Source organism: Melozone crissalis, unplaced genomic scaffold (genome assembly GCF_028551555.1).
Source record: "Melozone crissalis strain CALT ecotype California unplaced genomic scaffold, PUWL_Pcris_2 ptg000014l_1, whole genome shotgun sequence".
In the NCBI taxonomy this organism is placed as follows: domain Eukaryota; kingdom Metazoa; phylum Chordata; class Aves; order Passeriformes; family Passerellidae; genus Melozone; species Melozone crissalis.
In genome coordinates this window covers 1066038-1087037 of record NW_026535792.1, presented here as the reverse complement: position 1 = coordinate 1087037, position 21000 = coordinate 1066038, and the positions used below count along the sequence as shown (strand labels likewise).

At 55.3% G+C, this 21000-nt stretch overlaps 2 protein-coding genes across 2 annotated transcripts; both read left to right on the top strand.

Moving 5' to 3' along the window:
- The first annotated feature begins 201 nt into the window (after nt 1-201).
- On the top strand, nt 202-6799 carry GLCE (glucuronic acid epimerase). The gene is made up of 5 exons (XM_054272682.1): nt 202-270; nt 781-877; nt 1973-2492; nt 4480-4716; nt 5447-6799. Exons 3-5 carry the CDS (start codon nt 1985-1987, stop codon nt 6469-6471), a joined length of 1770 nt encoding a protein of 589 aa, XP_054128657.1. The 5' UTR covers nt 202-270; nt 781-877; nt 1973-1984; the 3' UTR covers nt 6472-6799.
- A 6671-nt stretch (nt 6800-13470) lies between these two features.
- PAQR5 (progestin and adipoQ receptor family member 5) lies at nt 13471-18948 on the top strand. Its single transcript, XM_054272954.1, has 7 exons — nt 13471-13540; nt 14009-14136; nt 14742-14941; nt 16539-16665; nt 17276-17372; nt 18160-18289; nt 18725-18948. The coding sequence occupies exons 1-7, from the start codon at nt 13493-13495 to the stop codon at nt 18946-18948; spliced, it is 954 nt and encodes a 317-aa protein (XP_054128929.1). The 5' UTR covers nt 13471-13492.
- The last annotated feature ends 2052 nt before the right edge of the window (nt 18949-21000 follow it).

The window sequence follows — 21000 nt, the reverse complement described above, 5'->3', positions numbered from 1 at the left end:
CGCCCGCAGCGCTCCCGGTGCCACCGGAGCCGCCGGGGCGGCGGCGCCTCCTCCCCGCCCCTCCCCACCCCACCCTACCCTACCCGGCGCCGTTGTGGCGGCGGCACCGCCGCGCCGCGCTTTCCCATTGGCTGGCGCCCGGCGCTCGCACCGCCTCCCGAGCGCTCCCATTGGCCGCGACGCGCGAGGGCGGGGCCGCGGCGCGGCCCCTCCGTGCTCCCCCCGCTGCCCCGCGCGGGGGTTCCGCCGCCCGCCAGGCCCTGGGCGCAGGTGAGGAGCGGGCCGGGATTCCCGGGAATTCCCGGGATAACGGGAATGATGGCAATGACGGGAGTGGTGGGAATCATGGCAGCAGGAGAGAGGGAGGGCAGCGCGGTTACCCGGGCTGGGCGTGCTCGGGCCGCCTCGGGGTTGCTGCCGGAGCCTGGAATGAGGGAATGGGAGCGGTGGGAATTCGGGAATTCGGGCTGGGAATGCGGGAATGCGGGCTGGGAACGTGCGGGAATACGGGATATGGGCTGGGGGAATGTGGAGTGCAGGAACCTCGGCTCGGGGATTCGGGAATATGGGATCCGGAATTCCTGGGATTCCCTGAGGATTTTCCTGGAATTCTGAAACGTTTCCTGGGAATCAGAGGAGTTTCCCGGGAACACCACGATTTCCCTGGGAACGTCAGGGTTTTCCTGGAATTCAGAGGAGTTTCCTGGGAGTACCAGGATTTCCCAGGAAAAGCTCCATCTGGGGCTGCTCCAGCTCCATTTTTCCCGGTTTTCCCTGCAGGAATCCCAAGAGGAATCCGTAAATCACGGGATTTTTGCCTCTGGAAGCTCGAGATGCGTTAGAATTCCAAGAATTCCCAGAATTCCCTTTCCCTAAGGTAAGAGCAGAGCTGCTTTTCCCCATTCCTGTTTATTCCCGGCTCTGCTGGGATCCCGGGAGTTCCTATCCCAGCTTGGATCCCAGATTTCCCTGATTCCTGGGAATGTTGGCACTGACCCTGGACAGGGACACCATTCCCATCCAGGAAATCCCAAACCCATGTCCTGATCCTGTTTTTCCGTGGTTTTCCCAGGAATGTTCCACCATGAGTGCCATTCCCAGCTGGAACATCCCAAATCTCCCTCCTGGTCCTGTTCTTCCATGTTTTCCCAGGAATGCAGGACTGTGTGCTGACCATTCCTATCCAGAACATCCCAAATTCTTCTCCTGATCCCATTTTTCCATGTTTTTCCAGGAATGCAGCACCATGAGTACCATTCCCATCTGGAACATCCCAGATTTCCCTCCTGATCCTATTTTTCCCTGTTTTCCCAGGACTGTGTGCTGATCATTCCCATCTGGAACATCCCAAATCCCTCTCCTGATCCCGTTTTCCCGTTTTTCCATGTTTTCCCCAGGAATGCAGCACCATGTGCTGCCTGGCCCCATCACCCTGACCATTCCCATCAGGTCCACCCCAAATCCTTCTCCTGATCCCGTTTTTCCGTGTTTTTCCCTGTATTTCCCCAGGAATGCATCACCATGTGCTGGCCCAGATGCCATTCCCACTGGAACAACCCAAATCCCTCTCCTGATCCCGTTTTTCCCCATTTTTCTATGTTTTTCCCAAGAAAGCAGCACCATGCACTGCCTGACCCCATCACCATGACCATTCCCATCAGGAACCCCCCAAATCCCTCTCCTGATCCCGTTTTTCCCCGTTGTTTTCCCCAGGAATGCAGCACCATGCGCTGCCTGACCCCATCACCATGACCATTCCCATCTGGAACACCCCAATTCCCTGTCCTGATCCCGTTATTCCCATCCAGAACCCCCCAAATCCCTCTCCTGTTCCCATTTTCCCTGTTGTTTTTCCCAGGAATGCAGCACCATGCGCTGCCTGACCCCATCACCATGACCATTCCCATCTGGAACACCCCAAATCCCTCTCCTGATCCCGTTTTTCCCCGTTTTTCTCCGTTGTTTTCCCCAGGAATGCAGCACCATGCGCTGTCTGGCCCGCCTCAGCTCCAAGGCGCTCCTGGTGCTCTGCTCCCTCCTGGCTCTGCTCTCGCTGCTGCTCTGGACCCGCTGCTCCCATCGCCCCCCGCCCGCCCCGGGACCCCCGGAGCACCCCGGCGTTCCCGACAGCGAGGAGGCCTCACCCCAGGACGCCCCCCGAGCCCCGGGAATGCTGGGAAGCGCCGGGAGGGCGGCGGCGGCGGCGGGGCCGCGCTACGAGGAGATCGACTGCGTCATCAACGAGGAGCAGACGGTGAAGGGGCGGCGCGAGGGCAGCGAGGTGTTCCTGCCCTTCAGCTGGGTGGAGAAGTACTTCCAGGTGTACGGGCGCATCGCCCAGGCTGACGGCGGCGAGAGGTTCGAGTTCTCGCACAGCTACTCCAAGGTGTACGCGCAGCGCGCGCCGTACCGGCCCGACGGCGTCTTCATGTCCTTCGAGGGCTACAACGTGGAGCTGCGCGACAGGGTCAAGTGCATCAGCGGCGTGGAGGGTGAGGGACGTCTCTGGGGTTGGGATGAGCCCTAAAATCTCCTGGAAGTGCTCTGTAAAATGTGCTGGAAGTGCTCCGTAAAATGTGCTGGAAGTGCGAAATGACCTGGATGTTCTGGTGGGAATGTGGGAATGGTGATAGGGACGAGTGCGTCAGTGGCATGGAGGGTGAGGGACTGGGTGTTCCCCGTGGAGAATCTTTGGGGTTGGGATGAGCCTTGAAATCTCCTGGAAGTGCTCTGTAAAATGTGCTTGAAGTGCAGAGTGATCTGGATGGGAATGGGGGTGATGACACGGTCAAGTGCATCAGTGGCGTAGAGGGTGAGGGCCTGGGAATTCTTGGGAATTTTTGGTGTTGGGATGAGCCCAAACATCTCCTGGAAGTGCTCTGTGAAATGTGCTAGAAGTGCTTCGTAAAATGTGCTGGAAGTGCAAAGTGACCTGGATGTTCTGGTGGGAATGTGGGAATGGAGGTGGTACCAGCAAAGTCCATGACAGGATCAAGCGCATCAGCAGCGTGGAAGGTATGAGCCTGGGCACTCTCAGGAATTTTTGGGGTTGGAATGAGCCCAGAAATGTGCTGGAAGTGCAGAGTGACCTGGATCTTCTCCTGGGAATGTGGGAATGGAGGTGGCACCAGCAAAGTCCATGACAGGGTCAAGTGCATCAGTGGCGTGGAGGGTGAGGGACTGGGCGTTCCCCGTGGGGAATTTCTGGCGTTGGGATGAGCCCTAAATTCTCTTGGAAGTGCTCCATAAAATGTGCAGGAAGTGCAGAATGACCTGGATGTTTTGGTGGGAATGTAGGAATGGTGATAGGGACAAGTGCGTCAGCGGCGTGGAGGGTGAGGGACTGGGCATTCCTGGGAATTTTTGGGGTTGGGATGATCCTTAAAATCTCCTGGAAGTGCGCTGTGAAATGTGCTAGAAGTGCTTCGTAAAATGTGCTGGAAGTGCAAAGTGACCTGGATGTTCTGGTGGAAATGTGGGAGTGGTGGTAGGGTCAAGAGCATCAGTGGTGTGGAAGGTGGGAGGCAGAGGATTCCCAGGAATTTTTGAGATTGGGATGAGCCTGAAGATATCCTGAAACTGCTCTTTAAAATGTGCTGGAAGTGCTCCTTAAAATGTGCTGGAAGTGTGAAGTGACCTGGATTTGGTGATGGGAATGTGGGGATGGGGGTGGCGCTGTCAAGGTCTGTGACAGGGTCAGGTGCATCAGTGGTGTGCAGCGTGGGTTTTGCTGGGAAAGCAGAGGATTCCCAGCAATTTTTGGGATTGGGATGATCCTTAAAATGTGCTGGAAGTACAGAGTGACCTGGATGTTCTGGTAGGAATGTGGGAGTGGGGGTGGCACTGGCAAGGTCTGTGACAGGGTCAAGGGCATCAGCAGAATAGAAGGTTTTTAGGGATTGGGATGATCCTGAAAATCTGCTGGAAGTCCTCCTTAAAATGTGTTGGAAGTGTGAAGTGACCTGGATTTGGTGCTGGGAATGGGGGAATGTGGGAATGGGGTTTAGTGGTGGCACCTCCAGCCTTGGGATCCTCAAGGATGAGTTGGGTGGGACAGGACGCAGGGAATGGCTCCCACTGCCAGAGGGCAGGGATGGATGGGATATTGGGAAGGAATTCCTGGCTGGGCTGGAATTCCTAGAGAAGCCATGGCTGCCCCTGGATCCCAAGAGTGTCCAATGCCAGCTTGGAGCAGTCTGGTATTGTGGAAGTGTCCCTGCCCTTGAAAGGGCTGGAATGGGGTGGGATTGAGGTTCCCTTGCACCCAGCCTGTTCCACAATTTTATAAAAGTCATGAAGTCCACGCCAGGGGTTCCTCTGCCAGCTAAAACCATGGAATTCCAGATTTTAGTGGGAAAGGGCCCAACCTCCTCCTTACCTCTAACCTCCAACTGCATTGATGGAGCTCCCGGAATTTCAGGGTGCAGAGGAGGACTTTTCCCCTCATTCCAACGCTTTTTCCATGTTTTTTCCGGGCAGGAGTTCCTCTCTCCACGCAGTGGGGCCCTCAGGGCTACTTCTACCCCATCCAGATCGCCCAGTACGGGCTGAGCCACTACAGCAAGAACCTGACGGAGAAGGCGCCGCACGTGGAGGTGTACGAGACGGCCGGGGACGGGAACGGGAACGGGGAATGGACGGTGCCCAAGGGCTGCTCCCTCACCACCGTCTGGGACAAGACCCGGCTCACCGGCGTCAAGCAGTTCTCCTGCCCAGGTGGGTGGTGGAGCAGGGAGCGGGAATTGTTGGGTGCTGGGGTTTTGTTTGGCCTTTGTTCCCAGTCCTTGATTCCAGTCCTTCGTTCCCAGTCCTTCATTCTCAATCCTTTTCATTCCCAGTCCTTCATTGCCAATCTCTTGTTCCCCACCCTTTTAATTTCTAGTCCTTCGTTCCCAATCCTTGAATCCAGTCCTTCATTCTCAGTCCTTCATTCTCAATCCTTTTCATTCCCAGTCCTTCATTGCCAATCCCTTGTTCCCCACCCTTTTAATTTCTAGTCCTTCATTCTCAATCCTTCACCTTCATTCCAATCTTTTGTTCCCAGTCCTTCATTCCCAATCCTTTTCATTCCTTATGCTTCATTTCCTGTCTTCTTCACTCTTCATCCTTTTCATTCTCCATCCTTTTATTCCCTGTCCTTTTTCCTCCCAATCCTTTGTTCCCAATCCTTCATTCCCAGTCCTTCCTTCCAAATTCTTCATTCCTAGTCCTTCCTTCCCCATCCTTTTAATTCCCAGTCCTCCATTCCCCATCCTTTTCATTCCTCATCCTTCATTCCCAATCCAATCAGGTGAAACAGCCCAGAAACGTTGAATTATTGAAGGGCTGCTCTAAAAGCTTTGGAATCCCTCCTGGGAGCGGGGATGGCCTCTGGAATCCGCTCCAACCCTTTGGAAGCGGGAATCTTTCCGTGCTGAGCGAGGCTTTTCCGGGGTTGCTTTTGCAGAAAGCTCCGAGGGCGTCTCCCTGGAGCTCAACAACGGCCGGGATTTCATCATCTCCTTCGACCTGAAGCTGCTGAGCAACGGCAGCGTGTCCGTGGTGCTGGAGACCACGGAGAGGAACCAGCTCTTCACCGTGCACTACGTGTCCAGCACGCAGCTCATCGCCCTCAGGGACAGGGACATCTTCTACGGCATCGGAGCGCGCAGCAGCTGGAGCACGCTCACGCGGGACCTGCTGACAGACCTGCGCAAGGGCGTGGGGCTCTCCAACACCAAGGCGGTGAAGCAGACCAAGATCATGCCCAAGAGGGTGCTGCGCTTGGTGGCCAAGGGCCGCGGCTTCCTGGACAACGTCACCATCTCGGCCACGGCCCACATGGCCGCCTTCTTCGCCGCCAGCCGCTGGCTGCTGCGCAACCAGGACGAGCGCGGCGGCTGGCCCATCATGGTCACCAGGAAGCTGGGGGAAGGCTTCAAATCCCTGGATCCGGGCTGGTACTCGGCCATGGCGCAGGGCCAGGCCATGTCCACGCTGGTCAGGGCCTACCAGCTGACCAAGGAGCCGGCGTTCCTGGGCGCGGCGCTGCGGGCCACGGCGCCCTTCAAGCTGCCGGCGGAGCAGCGCGGCGTCAAGGCGGTGTTCATGAACCGGCACGACTGGTACGAGGAGTACCCCACCACGCCCAGCTCCTTCGTGCTCAACGGCTTCATGTACTCCCTGATCGGCCTCTACGACCTGAAGGAGACGGCCGGGGAGAAGCTGGGCAAGGAGGCGCGGCTGCTCTACGAGCGCGGCATGGAGTCGCTCAAGGCCATGCTGCCGCTCTTTGACACCGGCTCGGGCACCATCTACGACCTGCGGCACTTCATGCTGGGCACGGCGCCCAACCTGGCGCGCTGGGACTACCACACCACGCACATCAACCAGCTGCAGCTGCTGGGCTCCATCGACGACGCGCCCGTCTTCAAGGAGTTCGTCAAGAGGTGGAAGAGTTACCTGCGGGGAGGGCGGGCCAAGCACAACTGAGCTCCTCCCCGTCCTTGCCGCGGTTCCGACGGGTCCTTCCCAAAATTTTGGGCCTTAAAACTGCTCCGGGGAGGGTTTGGGATCGGGACGCTCTCTCCCACGTTGAGGTTGGGTTTTGTTGGGATTGGTTTTTCCTTTTCCAGGGAAAACGTTTGCAGAAGCCATAGAAGTCTTGGAAGCGCGGTCGCTGCCTGGAGAGCTCGTCCAGGGCCTCTTGAACCGGGATTTTGTGTCCGTGTTGGAGCAGCTCCCGTGGGATGAGCGCCGTCCACGGGAATCACTCGGAGCCTGGGAGTGCAAAGCGTGCTTTAAAGTGGGGGGGGGTTTCCTAGGGATTCGCTTTTTTGGGATGGAAAATCCGCAGTTGGAATCTTTTGCCAGTTCTCTGCCTGGAGGTCCTGGAGCTGGAGGGTTTCTTCATGGAAAACACGTGCCCGGCATCATGGAAGCACAACTGGGAGCCTGGAGCACACAGCCCTGGGCCACCAGCACCCGTGTCCCCTCGGAGCTGGGATCCCTTATCCCGGTGTCCCCTCGGAACTGGGATCCCTTATCCTGGTGTCCCCTCGGAGCTGGGATCCCTTATCCCGGTCACTGGAATTCCCTCAGAGCTGGGATCCTTATCCCTGTCACCAGTGTCCCCTCAGAGCTGGGATCCTTTTTCCTGGAGCTCTGTGTTTTGTGTGGGATATTGGATATCCCTGTGTTTTCTATGGGATTTTGGAATTCCATCTGGGAGGTTCCTCAGAGCTTTGGGGGTGTTTTTGAGAATTGCTGAGCGGGACATGGAGCTCATCCAGAGTTCCTCAGGAAATTCAAGAATTTGGGAATTTTCATTTTTCTCCTGCTCCAGCTCATCCAGCATTGTAACAGTTCCATCCCAGAGGTTTTCCAGCTCTCCCTGGGATGGAATTCCCAGGGGAGCTGTAGCTGCCTCTGGATCCCTGGAATGTCCAAGGCCAGCTTGGAGCAGCCTGGGACAGTGGAAGGTCCCTGTGGAATGGGATGAGCTTTAAGGTCCTTCCCACCCAACCATTCCATGATTCCATGATCCCACCGGCTGCCTGATCCTGAAATTGAGGATGGACTTTGGGAATTTCCACTGCTCCCATTCCATGGTGGAGCTGATCCCAGTCCCAAAATCCCGGGCACAAGGACAACACCCATCTCCATCTTTTTATTGCTTTCATTTTTTGAGACTTTTCCTTCATTTCTCACTGATCCTGGAGTGAATTTTTCCCAGCTTTAATCTGCATGCTCTGGTCAGATCCACCCATCCAATGGATGGCAGAGGAGAAATTCCAATACCAAAGGTAGCAGAGGGGAATTTTCTCCATGCCCGTGGAAACCCAGCAGACACAAACCCACCCCAAACCCGGGATTTCTTCCCAAAAATCCGCTCCATCCTCCCCTGACGTGTTCCTTCCATCTTTTTCCCAGTTGGAAAACCCAGAGAGCCTCCTTGGGTGCTGCTCCAGGATGGTGTTGGTGCCTTGCAGAGGCCGGAATTCCTCTTGGTTGAGTTTTTGGGAATTGATGCTGATGGTGGGGTTGGAATGTGGCCGATTTCTCCACTCTGGAAGTGCAGGATGGGCATTCCAAGGTTGTTCCTCCTGTTCCACCTCTTGTCCTTCCATCTGGTGGCCCTAGACAGGTGGAGCTTCCAGGAATCCCCAGAGGCTGTAAATCCATGGAGAATCCATGGGGATACTCCTGGTATTCCTTAAATTCTGTTGTGCATTGGAAGAGGATCCTTGGCCATGCCGGCAGTGCCCAAAACTTCATGGAATTCATTCCAATTTGGGATCTTTTCCTTCATTTTCCATCTTCAAGCTCCCAAAGATCTTTGGGACCAAGATCAGCTTTGATCCCAAATTTTCCTGTGGGGATCCATTGGCTCTTCCCATGGGATCTTTTCTCCATGGATGCCGCTGGAAGTTTGGGATGGAGCATTCCAAGGTTGTGCCTCCTGTCCTTCCAGCACCTTCTGCTGGCCTTAGCACAGGTGGAGCTTCCAGGAATCCCCACTAGAGGCTGCAATTCCATGGAGAATTCCTGATATTCCTTAAATTGTGCATTGGAGGAGGACCCTTGGCCACGGAACCAATCCCCAGAACTTCTTGGAATTCATTCCAGTTTAGGATTTCTTTGTTCATTTCCACCTTCAAACTCCCAGAGATCTTTGGGACCCGGATCAGCTCCAATCCCAGATCTTCACCCGGAGATCCATTGGCTCTTCCCATGGGATCCCCTCTCCGTGGCTCCCCCACCCCAACAGCACAAGCACAACTCCCCCTGGGATCCAGGAATTCCCTGGGATCTGAGCATTCCCTGGAATCCGGCATTCCCTGGAATCCGGCATTCCCTGGGATCTGGGTGTTCCCTGGAATCCTGCATTCCCTGGAATCTGGCATTCCCTCGGATCTGGCATTCCCTGGGATCCTGAATTCCCTGGAAGCCGCTCATTCCCGTTCTCCTCCTCCCCGGGCGTGGCTTGGCTGGGATTTTGTTGGATTTCCCGGGATTTTCCCGAGGATCCCGATGGAAAATATGCAATAATTTGTTTACAGGATGCTCCGGGCTGGGCGCTCCTTTAAGCACAATGTGCACAGGATAGTTTTGTATTCCGCCCCTCCGGAATTTTTGGCGGGAAGAGGTTCTCCTACGTTTCTATGGGACATTGGGAATGCTTGGAAAGCTTTCTAAGACTGGGAAATAAATTTTTTTATCTTAAGGGAAAAAAAAAAAACAAACCTTGGGATGTTTTGCTTATTTGGGGATTTTCCAGGTATTTTATTTTCCAGATGTATTCCAAGATTTTTCCTGTGGTGGCTTTGAGGTGTCGTGGTTTTAAGGAGGTTTTCTTCTGGAAAATGTGGATTTTTTCCTATTAATTAAGGGTTTGGTGACTGAGGGAAGGAGCACAAGTGGTGGATTCCTGCTGGGAATTATTTTCCTGGTAAATCCAGCTCGTTTGGAATTTTTTGGGAATTGTTAAATGAGGATTTTAACGGAGAGGTCACTAAAAATATCCCAGTGTCGGGAATGGGGAAATGCAGCTCCAGGGAATCCCAGAGCCCCTTCCAGGAATCATGGGAGAACTGGAGAGGGATTGGGATCAGGGAGGGAGGGGCAGGACGCAGGGAATGGCTGGAAAAATGGAGATTTAGATGGATCTTGGGAAGGAATTCCCAGCTGGGATGGAGTTCCCAGAGCAGCTGTGGCTGCCCCTGGATCCTGGGGCAGTTGGAGGTGTCCCTGCCCATCCCACCCAAAATATTCTGGGAATCTCCCGAGTGATTCCCATTCCTTGGCATGCTGGGATTGAAAAGAGCCTTGGAGCATCCCTGAAAGTGGGAACAGAATTCCAGAGCCGCAGGAATGTCCAGGGAAAAGCTGCGTCCCAGTGCTGGCAGGAAAGGGTTAATTCCCTGGAGTTCCCAGGACTTTCCTGTGGGATTGAAGTTCGGGATAGAGCTGGGGATCCACCAGCCCTGCCCGGTTCTGCTTCTCCCAATTCCTGAATAACTAAGGGACAATAATTAATAATTAATTAATAATTAACTGCGCCCGCTCATCCCTGTCCATCCCGCTGGAATCTCCCGCTCTCCAAACTTTGGGAAGGCCGTTCCCACTGGAACACAGCAGGAAAAGCAGCGGATTTTTGGGAAGCAGAAGGGGAAACTCACCGTTTGGCTGGGATTCATCCCCATCCAGCCGGGAATAATCCGGGAATGAGGAGCCGCGGGAGGGCTGGAACTGCCGGGCTGCTCTGCGGGCGCTCCGGGAGTTTTCCAGCGGGAGATGCTCGGCAGGGCTGGGAATTTTTATTTTTTCCTGCTTTTTTTCCACTTCCTCGTGGCTGGCTCCCATCCCGGCCGCGTTTGGCCGCGCTGATTTCCGGGTTTATCTGGGAACCTTTTTTTCCTTGGACGAGCCAGGGTTCATTCTCTCCCAAATCCTGGGAATTGCCGGCTCCGGGATCATCCCTGGCGGGATCGTGCCTCCGGAGCAGCCGCGCCCGCCCGGCCGGCCGGGAATTCCATGTGGGCAGTGTTTGTTCCCAGTGAGTAATCCCGGGATTCGGAGGCAGCGCTGGAAAACGCCGCATCCAGCGGCGGCTCCGAGCAGCGCCGTAAGTCCCGGCTTGTCCCCCGCTCCGGCATTCCCAGCTTTTCCCGAGGGTCGGCTCACGGGAAATTCGGGAATGCGGCAATGGGAATGGGAATGGGGATGGGGATGGGAATGGGGATGGCAAAAGCGCCGGGGCAGCGGGAGCATTCCCGGCCCTCCCGGTGCGGGGATCGCGGAATTCCCGGCAAGTTTCACCCGGGAGCGGGATGGGGTCGGGATCCCGCGGGGAGGACGGGTGGGAGCGGCGGGTTCCCGGCGTGGAAAAGCGGCTGCTGCTGCTCCCGGCGAATTCCAGCGGCAGCGACGACAACAACAACTCCCACAAAGCCGCCCTTGTCCCGCCGGGAGCGCTCCTGGCACGGCCCGCGCCGCTCCCGGAGTTTTCCAGCGCTGCTCCCGCTTGGAACGCTCGGGAATTCCCGAATATTCCCGGCCCGTGGAAAAGCGCCGCACGGAGCGAGGGATGTGCCAGGGAGAGCCGTGCCGGGGGATGGTGGGATCTGCCATGGGGGAGGGATGGGGATGTTCCATAGGGAAAGGAGATTCCATAGGGAGGGACGTGCTGTGGGGAGGGATAAGGAAAGGAAAGGAAAGGAAAGGAAAGGAAAGGAAAGGAAAGGAGAGAATGTGCCATGGGAGCTGTGCCATGGCAGAGGACGGTGACAAGGTGACAGGGCCGGGCTCCCGGCGGTGGTGCCGGGTGGGGACAGCGGTGCCAGGTGGGGACATTGCTGGGCTGAGCCGGGAGCTCCCGGGCCAGAGCAGCTGCGGCTGCAGGGCCGGGACAGCCCCGAGAGGGTCGGGTGGGACTGCGGGGAACCGGGGGAGGGAGAGGAGGAGGAGGAGGAGGAAATTAAGGAGGAGGAGGAAGAAGAAGAGGAGGAGGAGGAGGAGGAGGAAGAGGAGCTGTTGCAGCCACCTGAGCGAAGCCGCAGCGCTGGCAGAGGTGACTCGCAGGGGTCACAGCCCCGCCATGCCCCCATCGCATTCCCATTCCCATTCCCGGCTGGGAAGAGCCCGAGCAGGAGGAGGAGGAGGAGCGGGAGGAAGCAGGCCCGGCTCGGCCCGGCTCGTCCCGGCCCGCAGGGTGTGCCCGGCCCCAGTGAGTCACTGTGCTCGCTGCCCTCGTTGTGCTCCCAAACCACAAATTCCTGCCTGAGGCCGGGCCTGGAGCCTCCTCCTGCTTCCCACAGGGAACGGGGAATGGGGACAGGGAATGAGGGACAGGGAACAGGAACAGGGACCAGGGAATGGGGACAGGGAACAGGGAACAGGGACAGGGAATGGGGAACAGGGAACTGGGAGCAGGGACAGGGAATAGGGAACAGGGAATAGGGAACAAGGAACAGGGAACAAGGAACAGGGAATAGGAACAGGGAACAGGGAAGGGATCCCTGCCACAGGAATGTCTGGGTCGGGATGGATCCAGGTGCTCCCAGCTCAGGGATCCCATCCAGGGGCTCTGGGCACTGGGGGATCCTGCACCTGGGAGGAGCCTCTGGAAGGGCTCATTCCTTTGTCTTCTGAGAATCCCAGAATTCCAGAATTCCAGGTCGGAAGGGCCCTTAAAACCCATTCCAGCCCCGGCCATTGCAGGGACCCTTCTATGAACAGATTCCAGCCTGGCCTTGGGCAGTGCCAGGGATCCAGGGGCAGCCACAGCTGCTCTGGGAATTCCATCCCTGCCCCTCTCCACCCTCCCAGGGAACAATCCCCAAATTCCAATCTCCCATCCAGCCCTGCCTTCTGGCACTGGGAGTCATTCCCTGTGTCCTGTCCCTCCATCCCTTGTCCCCAGTCCCTCTCCAGCTCTCCTGGAGCCCCTTCAGGCCCTGAGCTCTCCCTGGATTCAGGTCCCGTTTCCACCATGGAAAACCACAGGAATTCTGTGGGATCCATGAGGCAGCACCTCAGTACTTCCAGAGCCCCGGGCAGCATTTGATTCCCCATTCCCAATTCTCCATTCCCGTCTAATCTTTAACCAGAGGCGTTTCCTGCGGGGTTTTGTTGGTTCATTGCTCTCCTGCCTCATTAATTTTTCCCTCCCTCTCCAGCCGTTCCCGGTGTCCCAGGGCTTTTCCTGGAGCTGCCTCACCCCGGAGCTGGCAGAGGTAGGGCTGGGATGGGAGGGAATCCCAGAACTCCAGGGCTAGGAAAAGGGTTCTTTGGGAATGGCTCTGTGGCACATCCAAGGGCTGGATCCCGCTGGGAACCTGGGATGGCTGGAGCAGCTGGAATGGCAGCCCAGGGTGCTGCAGAGGCTCCGGGCGCTCTCGGGATCCCGGGAATCCAGAACTCGGATTCCTCTGGATCCTGGTGGGATGGAGCTGAGGCAGTGCCTGGAGCAGGAGCTCCCTTCCCACTTGTCCTGCTCCGGGCAGGCGGGAAAGAGGGATCATGGAGTTTTCCCTTGATTTCCCAGAGTGCCAGCACCAGGATCGGGTAAGAGCCTGAGCTGGGATATTCCATGGTAGCAGGAAAAGGGATCCAGCTGGGATCCAGTGTCCCTCCCTCTTCCTGAGGGACCTTCTTGCATCCAGGGATCCCGAGGTGATCCCAAGGTGATCCCACGTCCCTCTGGATCTGTTGGAATTCCCGTCCCTCTGGGAAGTGGGATCGGCCTTGTCCCGCTGCTCCCTTGGGATCCCAGCACCCCTCGGGATGGGTGCTCCCCATCCTGCTGGGATACAATTCCCTGTGGGATTTGGGATTTGGGATTGGACCCCATGGTGCATCCCGGGAATTCTCATCCCCTCCAGGCCGTCCTGATCTCGGGATCCTCACAGGAGCAGCGCCATTCCTGCAGGATGCAGCCGGGAGGGATTTGAGGCGCCGTCCCCGTGGAATCTGAGCTGGAAAATCCCGGGAATTCCATCCAGAGCCGGCCATGCCCAGCCCCACGGCCCGGCTGCTCCGCGCCCACCAGGTGCCCGAGGTCAGCAGGAATTCCCTCCCTGATCCCAGGATCAGTGGGATTTGAGATCGGCAGTGGGGTCACCCCAAGGGAGCCACAGCTGTGTCTCGACTCCGGAATTTTGGGGGATGCTCCCCATCCTTTTCTATTCCCATTCCCATCCTCAATTCCAATTCCCATTATTCTCATTCCTGTCCCTGTTCCCATTTCCATTCCCATTCCCATCTCCAATTCCCTTTCCCATTCCCAATATTCCCATTCCCCTCCCTGTGCCTGTTCCCATTTCCATTCCCATTCCCACCCCCATCCCCAGTTCCCATTATTCCCATTCCCATCCCTGTCCCTATTCCCGTTCCCTATTCCCAACCTCATTCCCTTCATTCCCATCCCCATTCCCATTATTCCTATCCTCAGTCCCATTCCCATTATTCCCGTTATTCTCGTTGTTCCCGTTATTCCCATTATCCCCATCATTCCCATTATTCCCAGAGCTACCGGGAGCCGGGAATCCTGTCCGGGTACCGCCCTCCCCAGAGCTCGCCCTGTGAGTGCCTGCTCAGCCTCTTCGGGATGAACAACGAGACCCTCAACATCTGGACACATCTGGTGCCCGCCGGGTGAGTGCCCGCAGCCCTGGCACACCTGAACACACCTGGGGATGCCCCCTAACACCTGGGCACACCTGGGGGTGCCCGCATCCCCTGGGCACACCTGTGGGGCCCCTCAACACCTGTACACACCTGGGCACACGTGGTGGGTGCCCCTTAAGACCTGGGCACACCTGAGGGTGCTCCTTAACATCTGGGCACACCTGGACACACTTGGGCCCATCTAGTGGGTAACCCTTAACCCCTGGGCACCCCTGGGCACCTCTGGACACACCTGGGGGTGCCCTCAGCCCCTGAATACCCCTGGGCACGCCCAGGCACATCTAGTGGGTAACCCTTAACATCTGGACACACCTGGGCACCACATAGCACACCTGGGCACACCTGGGCATTCCTGGACACATCTAGTGTGTAACCCTTAACACCTGGGCACACCTGGGCACCCCTGGGCACACCTGGGCACCCTTGGGCACGCTTGGGCACATCTAGTGGGTAGCCCTTAACACCTGGACACACTTGGCACACCTGGCACACCCCTGGGCACCTCTGGCGCACACCTCTTGCCCACCTCCTGAGTGCCAGCACTGACCCCCCTCTCCCCGGCCCATTCCCAGGTATTTCCTGTGGCTGCTGCTGTCCCGGCTGGGCAGCCCGGGCTCGGAGGCCGGGGCGGGGCCGTTCCTGGCCTACCTGGGCACGTGCGCCCTGTACCCGCTGGCCTCGAGCGCCGCGCACGCCCTGGGCGCGCTGGGCGGGCACGGGCGGCACCGCGCCTACTGCTGCGACTACGCCGCGCTCAGCCTCTACAGACTGGGTCAGCGGGGTGGGGATGGGGATCGGGGCGTTTGTGGGGTCTGGGGAATGCCAGGGGGTCTGCGGGGTTTGGGGAATGCTGGGGGGGATTGATGGGATGCGGGAAATCTGAGGGAATTTATGGTATTTCGGAGTTCCAGGGGGATTGATGGGATTTGGGGATTATGGGGCGATGGATGGGGTTTGGGAAATTCTGGGGGGATTTATGGGATTGGGGAAATCTGGGGGGTTTGTGGGATTTGGGGAATGCCAGGGGGGAATTTATGGGATTTGGGAATTCCAGGGGTTTGTGGGATTTGGGGGATTCCGGGGGGGAATTTATGGGATTTGGGGATTCTGTGGGGTTTATGGGATGTGGGAAATATGGGGGGATTTATGGGATGTGGGGAAATGTCGGGGGGATTGATGGGATTTCGGAGTTCCAGGGGGGTTGATGGAATTTGGGGATTATGGGGGGATGGATGGGGTTTGGGAATTCTGGGGGGATTTATGGGATTGGGGAAATTTGGGGGATTTGTGGGATTTGGGGAATGCCAGGGGGCTGCATGGGATTTGGGAATTCCGGGGGGATTGATGGGATTTGGGAAATGCCGGGGGATTGATGGGATTTGAGGAATTCCGGGGAGTTTATGGGATTTGGGGAGTGCTGGGGGGTCTGTGGGATGCAGGAGCTCCAGGGAGATGGATGGGATGTGGGGATCCTGGGGGGGTTTGTGGGATTTGGGAAATCTGGGGGTTTATGGGATTTGGGGATTATGAGGGGATAGATGGGACTTGGGAATTCCAGGAGGGATGGATGGGATTTGGGAGTTCTGGGGATATTTATGGGATTCAGGAATTCCAGGGAAGATTTTTGAGATTTCGGGAATTTGGGAGGTCAGGAGGAGCTGGCAGAGCCTGGATTTATGGGAGTTTGGGAATTTAGACTGGATCTGTAGGATTTTGGGAATTCCAGGGGACAGGTGAGCCAGTTTTATGGGAATTTGGGGATTTATCCCAGATTTATGGGATTTCTGAAATTTGGGAGCACAGGATGAGCTGGGATAGCCCAGATTTCAGCAGTTCAGGAATTTAACTCAGATTTATGGAATTTCAGGAATTTGGGGGGTCGGGAGGAGCTAGGATAGGTCAAATTTACAGGATTTGGTGAATTTAGCCTGGATTTATGGGACACCACATCCAGAGGGGAGGTTTGAGGTTTGGGGGAAATTCCTTCTCCTCCTTTTCCTCATCCCTGCACTCTGGAGCTCGGGAATGGCCTGGAGCAGCTCCGGCCACAAATAATTTGGAATCATAACCCTCAGAATTGGGATTTGGAATAACAGGAAAAATTTGGAATAACAGGAAAAATCCCAGATTTTACCCAGCTGGAGGAGCCTAACTGGGAGCACGAGGCAATTCCAGGATATTCCCACAGCCCTCCAGCCCCTCTGGAATGCTGCCTGCTCTAGAGATTCCCGGCCCTTCCCGATGTTCCGTCCCGGAGCTCAGAGCTGAGCCCAGGAGGAGGAGGAGGAGGAGGAGGAGGAGGAAGGGAATTCCAGGGGAATTCCAGGGAATTCCAGGATTTGGAGCTGATGGCCCCGCTATGCTTCCAGGCTCGGCGCTGGCCTATTCCGCCTACGTCTTCCCTCTGGAATGGGTCGGGAGCACATTCCATGATTTCTACGTTCCCGTGGCCGTGCTCAACTCCGTGCTCAGCACTGGCCTGTCCTGCTATTCCAGGTGGGATCCAGTGGGAATTCGGGATGAGGGGTTTCCTCACGGGCTGGGCCAGACTGGAGGTGGGGAAGGGGAGAGAGGGAATTTTTCCGTTGGGAAATGAGGAGAATTCGATTATGAAAATGTGGGATAATGGGAGGAGTTTCAATTTTTGGGATGTTCCAAAGGGGATTTGTGGAATCCTGGAATGGTTTGGGTTGGGAGGGAACTTGGAGATGATCCAGGTCTGCTATCCCAGGGAAGATATCCCAGAGTCCGCTATCCTGGAGAAGCTGTGGAATTCCCTGAGTATCCCATGTAGAATTCCTGGTGTTCTCTGGTATATCCCGTGTGGAATTCACTGTATATTCCATTTGGAATTCCTAGTGTATCCCATGTGGAATTCCCTGTGTATTCCATGTGGAATTCCCTGTGTTTCCCATGTGGAATTCCCTGTGTATCCCATGTGGAATTCCCAGTGTTTCCTCATGTATTCCATGTGGAATTCCCTGTGTATCCCATGTGGAATTCCCAGTGTTTCCTCATGTATTCCATGTGGAATTCCCTGTGTTTCCCATATGGAATTCCCTGTGTATCCCAGTGTATCCCACACAGAATTCCCGGTGTTTCCCAGGTTTCTGGAGGCGGAGCGGCCCCGCCTGAGCAAAGCCTTCCGAACTTTGGCCTTCGTGTATCCCTACATTTTCGACAGCATCCCCGTTTTCTACAGGGTGCGTATCCCACAAAATCCTGGGAAATTTCAGCTGCCTCAGGCTGGAATTCTTTGGGAAAACAGGCCCAGCTCGGGGTTTGAAAGGCAAACAAACTCCAGCAGGAAAAGGCCCTGGGATATTTTTTCCTGCTCTCATTGCCGGTGAATTCTTCCCACTTCAAAGGGTTGGAAAATTCCTGCCTTGGGAAGCTGGGAGGGGCCTTTTCCAGGGATTAAACTGGAGCAGGGTGGGAATTTGGGCTGGCAGGAATGGAGGGGATGGGAGTGGGGAACTGGGAATGGCTCCTTGGGATTGGCGGATCAATCCTTCTTTTTTCTGGGAAGCAGGGTTGGAGTGGGTCTGAGGGGAGTGGGGAACTGGGAATGGCTGTTGCCCCTTTGGGATGGATGGATGGATGGATGGATGGATGGATGGATGGACGGATGATGGATGGATTAATGGATTAATGGATAGATGGAGGGATTCATGGGTGGATGAATTCATGGATGGATTGAAGGAAAGATTAATGGATGAATTGAAGGATTAATGGATGGATTAATGAACGGATGGATGGAATGGATTGAAGGATGATGGATGGATTGAAGGATTCACAGATGGATGGATGGATGGACTGAAGGATTCATGGATGCATGGATGGAGAGAAGGATGAATTGAAGGATTTATGCATGGATTGAAGGATGGATGGATTGAAGGATTCATGGATGGAGGGATGGATGGATGGATGGATGGATGGATTCATGGATTCATGGATGGATGGATGGATCACTCCCGTTTTTGCCGGCAGCTCTCCTGGAGCTGCTCTGAGGCCTCGCTCCCGCTGCATTCCCGGCACAGCCTCTGCGCCCTCCTCACCTTCCTGAGCTTCACCTCCCACCTGCCTGAGCGCCTGGCACCGGGGAGCTTCGACTTCATCGGTGAGCATTGCTGGGAATGCCGGGAATAAACCCTGGGAATGCCGGGAATGAACCCCGTGAATGCCGGGAATAACCCCACAGGATACCAGGAATAAATTCCCTGGAGCCACAGACATTGGGAATAGGAATTACAGGGAGGATAAAACCCCAGGAATTGGGAATAGGAGTTTGTAGGATGGTAAAACTCCAGCAATCAGGAGCAGGAATTTGTGGGATAAATATTCCACGGATGCCAGGTGAAGCGGGCTGAGCACGATTCAGTCCTGGAATCGTGGAATTCCGGGGTGTTTTGGATGGGCAGGGACACCTCCCACTCTCCCAGAGCGCTCCAAGCCCCCGGATCATTCTGGGGACGTGGAACCCACCTGGCCCAGCCGAACGCCCCTGGAATTTCCGTGGAATTTCCATGGAATCCTCAAGGGCTTTCTGTCGCAGGGCACAGCCACCAGGTTTTCCACGTCTGCGGGATCCTGGGAACGCTCTTCCAGCTGGAAGCCGTCTCCGTGGACATGGCGGAGCGGCGGGGCCGCCTCCCGCTGCCCTCTGCCCTGCAAACCTTTGGGTCCCTGGGGATGGGGGCGGCCGCCAGCCTGGCCATCCTCGGGCTCTGCTTCCGCAGCCTCCGCCCGGAGCCTCCTCCCCGGGAAAAATCCCACTAGAGCAGGGATTGCCTCGGGTTTCCGGGAGCAGTCCCATCCCAGAGGTGTCCACTGGGGAATTGGATTGCCTGGAAATATTTATTTGGGAATTTCCCTAGGGAAAACTGCGCTGGTTTTATCCGGGGATGGGCTGGGAAATGCTTCCCATCCCGTTGTTATCCACAGGGAAAGCGTCAAATAATCGGGATTTGATCCCTGGAAAGGGAGGGAAGCGTTCCTGCTTCCCAAAGAATCCGGGATCCCTCAGGTCTGATCCAGGGAATGTTGGCATCACCAGCTGGGAGATCTCTGGTGAAGCCAAGCACTCCCTAATTCCCATTTTCCCCTTGGAAGTGGAAATCCTTTGGAATTCCAAGCCTTGCACTCAGCCCAAGTGCCTGGAAAGGTGGGATGGGGCGACTGGAGTTGTTTCCCTCCCAGTTTAATTCCCACTGTTTTTACTCTTTATCCAGTAAAAGGGATTCCAGGAGAGCCCCAGTGGGATGTTCCTGCAGGAAAGCTCTGCCAGGGTCTCATTCCAGGAAATCCTGGGACATTCATTGCTGTGGGAATTCTGAGTTTCCTCAGGGGGAGGATGGAATTAAGGAATTAGGAATTAAAGAATTAGGAATTAAGGAATTCCATCCTGGATCCTGGGATTTGTGGTGGGAGATGTGAGAGCTCCACGTCCCAACCTCCCGGGATTTGAGATCCTTTAGGAAAAGGTTTGAATGTTTTGGGATTGGGATCCGTGGGGAGATGCCAGGAGGAAAGCAGGATTTGGGACAGCTCAAAGGTTAAAAGCAGCCTGGAATTTTAAAGAATTCCCAGGATTTTCCCTCTGCTGTTCCTTGTTTTCCTTTCCTGCTGTTCCTGGATTTTGGAGGAGGAGCCTGGAGCTCCAGGCTTTCCCAGGATCCAGGTTTTCCTCTTGGATTTTCCTGTGGGAATGCAGCACACACTTTATTCTTTGGGAATATTTTCCTGGATAATCCCACGGGTCTTCCATTAATTTCCTTTAATTGCCTTTGCCAAGGTCTGACTGCTGCACTTTGGGAGCTGCTGGAATTTGGGGTATCACAGTAAAATCTGGGATGAACGGGTTAAATACGGGATAAATCAATCCTTGGGAACGCTGAGCGGGATTTTTGGGGTATTTATAAGCACTGGAATTGTTTTTCCAAAGGTTTTATTAAATTAATATAAATCACTGATTTTATTCTGCTTAATAATAAAAATATTCCTGAGAAAACTAATTCCTTTGGAGATCATTGCTGATAATTCCAGAGTTTATTTACTTTGGGAGCTGCTGTGACCGGGGAGGAATCCAGCTGGGATTGGAGAGCCCGGAAAAACATCGGGAATCATCCCAGGATTATTCCAGGTCATTCAACTTTTGAACTGAAATTCTCCCGTCCTCTCCAGTGCTGGGAAATTTGGGAAAACTGCATTCCAAAGGGGATGGAATGCCAGAATTCCACGGGATCCGCTGGCTGAACCCATGGAATGGGTGATGCTGGATCTTGGAGCGGCACAGGGAGAGGATTTTTCCTGCGTTTTACCAAAAAATCTCTGGATTTTCCTCAATTACCTTTCCAGGAGAAATGAAAACTCCTTGTCCAGTCTTTCCAAGGAAATAAACAGGGATATTTATTTGTGGAATGTTGATCCACACCAAATGCCAAAGGAATTTGGGATGAAATTCCAGCAAACCTCCCTCATCCCTCCTAAGCCACGTGGAGGGATTTGGAAAAGCTGGAAAAAGGCAGGAATTTCAGGCTCCTCCAGGTGATTTTATCCCTTTTTTAAAAAAAATATCCTTGAAGTGCCTTGTGGAAACATTCAAGAATTTGGACTATAAATGGGAATTCCCTGGAATTTAAAAGGACTTGAATCCCTCTCCCCAGTTCCCCATTGGAATGCATTCCCTGGGAAGGGAGTTTGCTTTTCCCTGGACTTGTTCTGCTGGATTTTTCCCACATGTCCCAGCAGCACATTTCCACGGTTATTTTCCACCACGGATCATTTCCCACAGGTTGGGAATTAACTAATTTCCATCGGGTTGGGAATTAA

Excerpts from the sequence above, each read along its gene's own strand:
- GLCE (XM_054272682.1), top strand. The coding sequence starts at position 1,985 with ATGCGCTGTCTGGCCCGCCTCAGCTCCAAGGCGCTCCTGGTGCTCTGC. Across the intron at positions 2,493-4,479 it reads GTGCATCAGCGGCGTGGAGG|GAGTTCCTCTCTCCACGCAG; the intron begins GTGAGGGACGTC and ends TTTTCCGGGCAG. Across the intron at positions 4,717-5,446 it reads CAAGCAGTTCTCCTGCCCAG|AAAGCTCCGAGGGCGTCTCC; the intron begins GTGGGTGGTGGA and ends TTGCTTTTGCAG.
- PAQR5 (XM_054272954.1), top strand. The coding sequence starts at position 13,493 with ATGCCCAGCCCCACGGCCCGGCTGCTCCGCGCCCACCAGGTGCCCGAG. Across the intron at positions 14,942-16,538 it reads GCTCAGCCTCTACAGACTGG|GCTCGGCGCTGGCCTATTCC; the intron begins GTCAGCGGGGTG and ends CTATGCTTCCAG. Across the intron at positions 17,373-18,159 it reads GCATCCCCGTTTTCTACAGG|CTCTCCTGGAGCTGCTCTGA; the intron begins GTGCGTATCCCA and ends TTTTGCCGGCAG.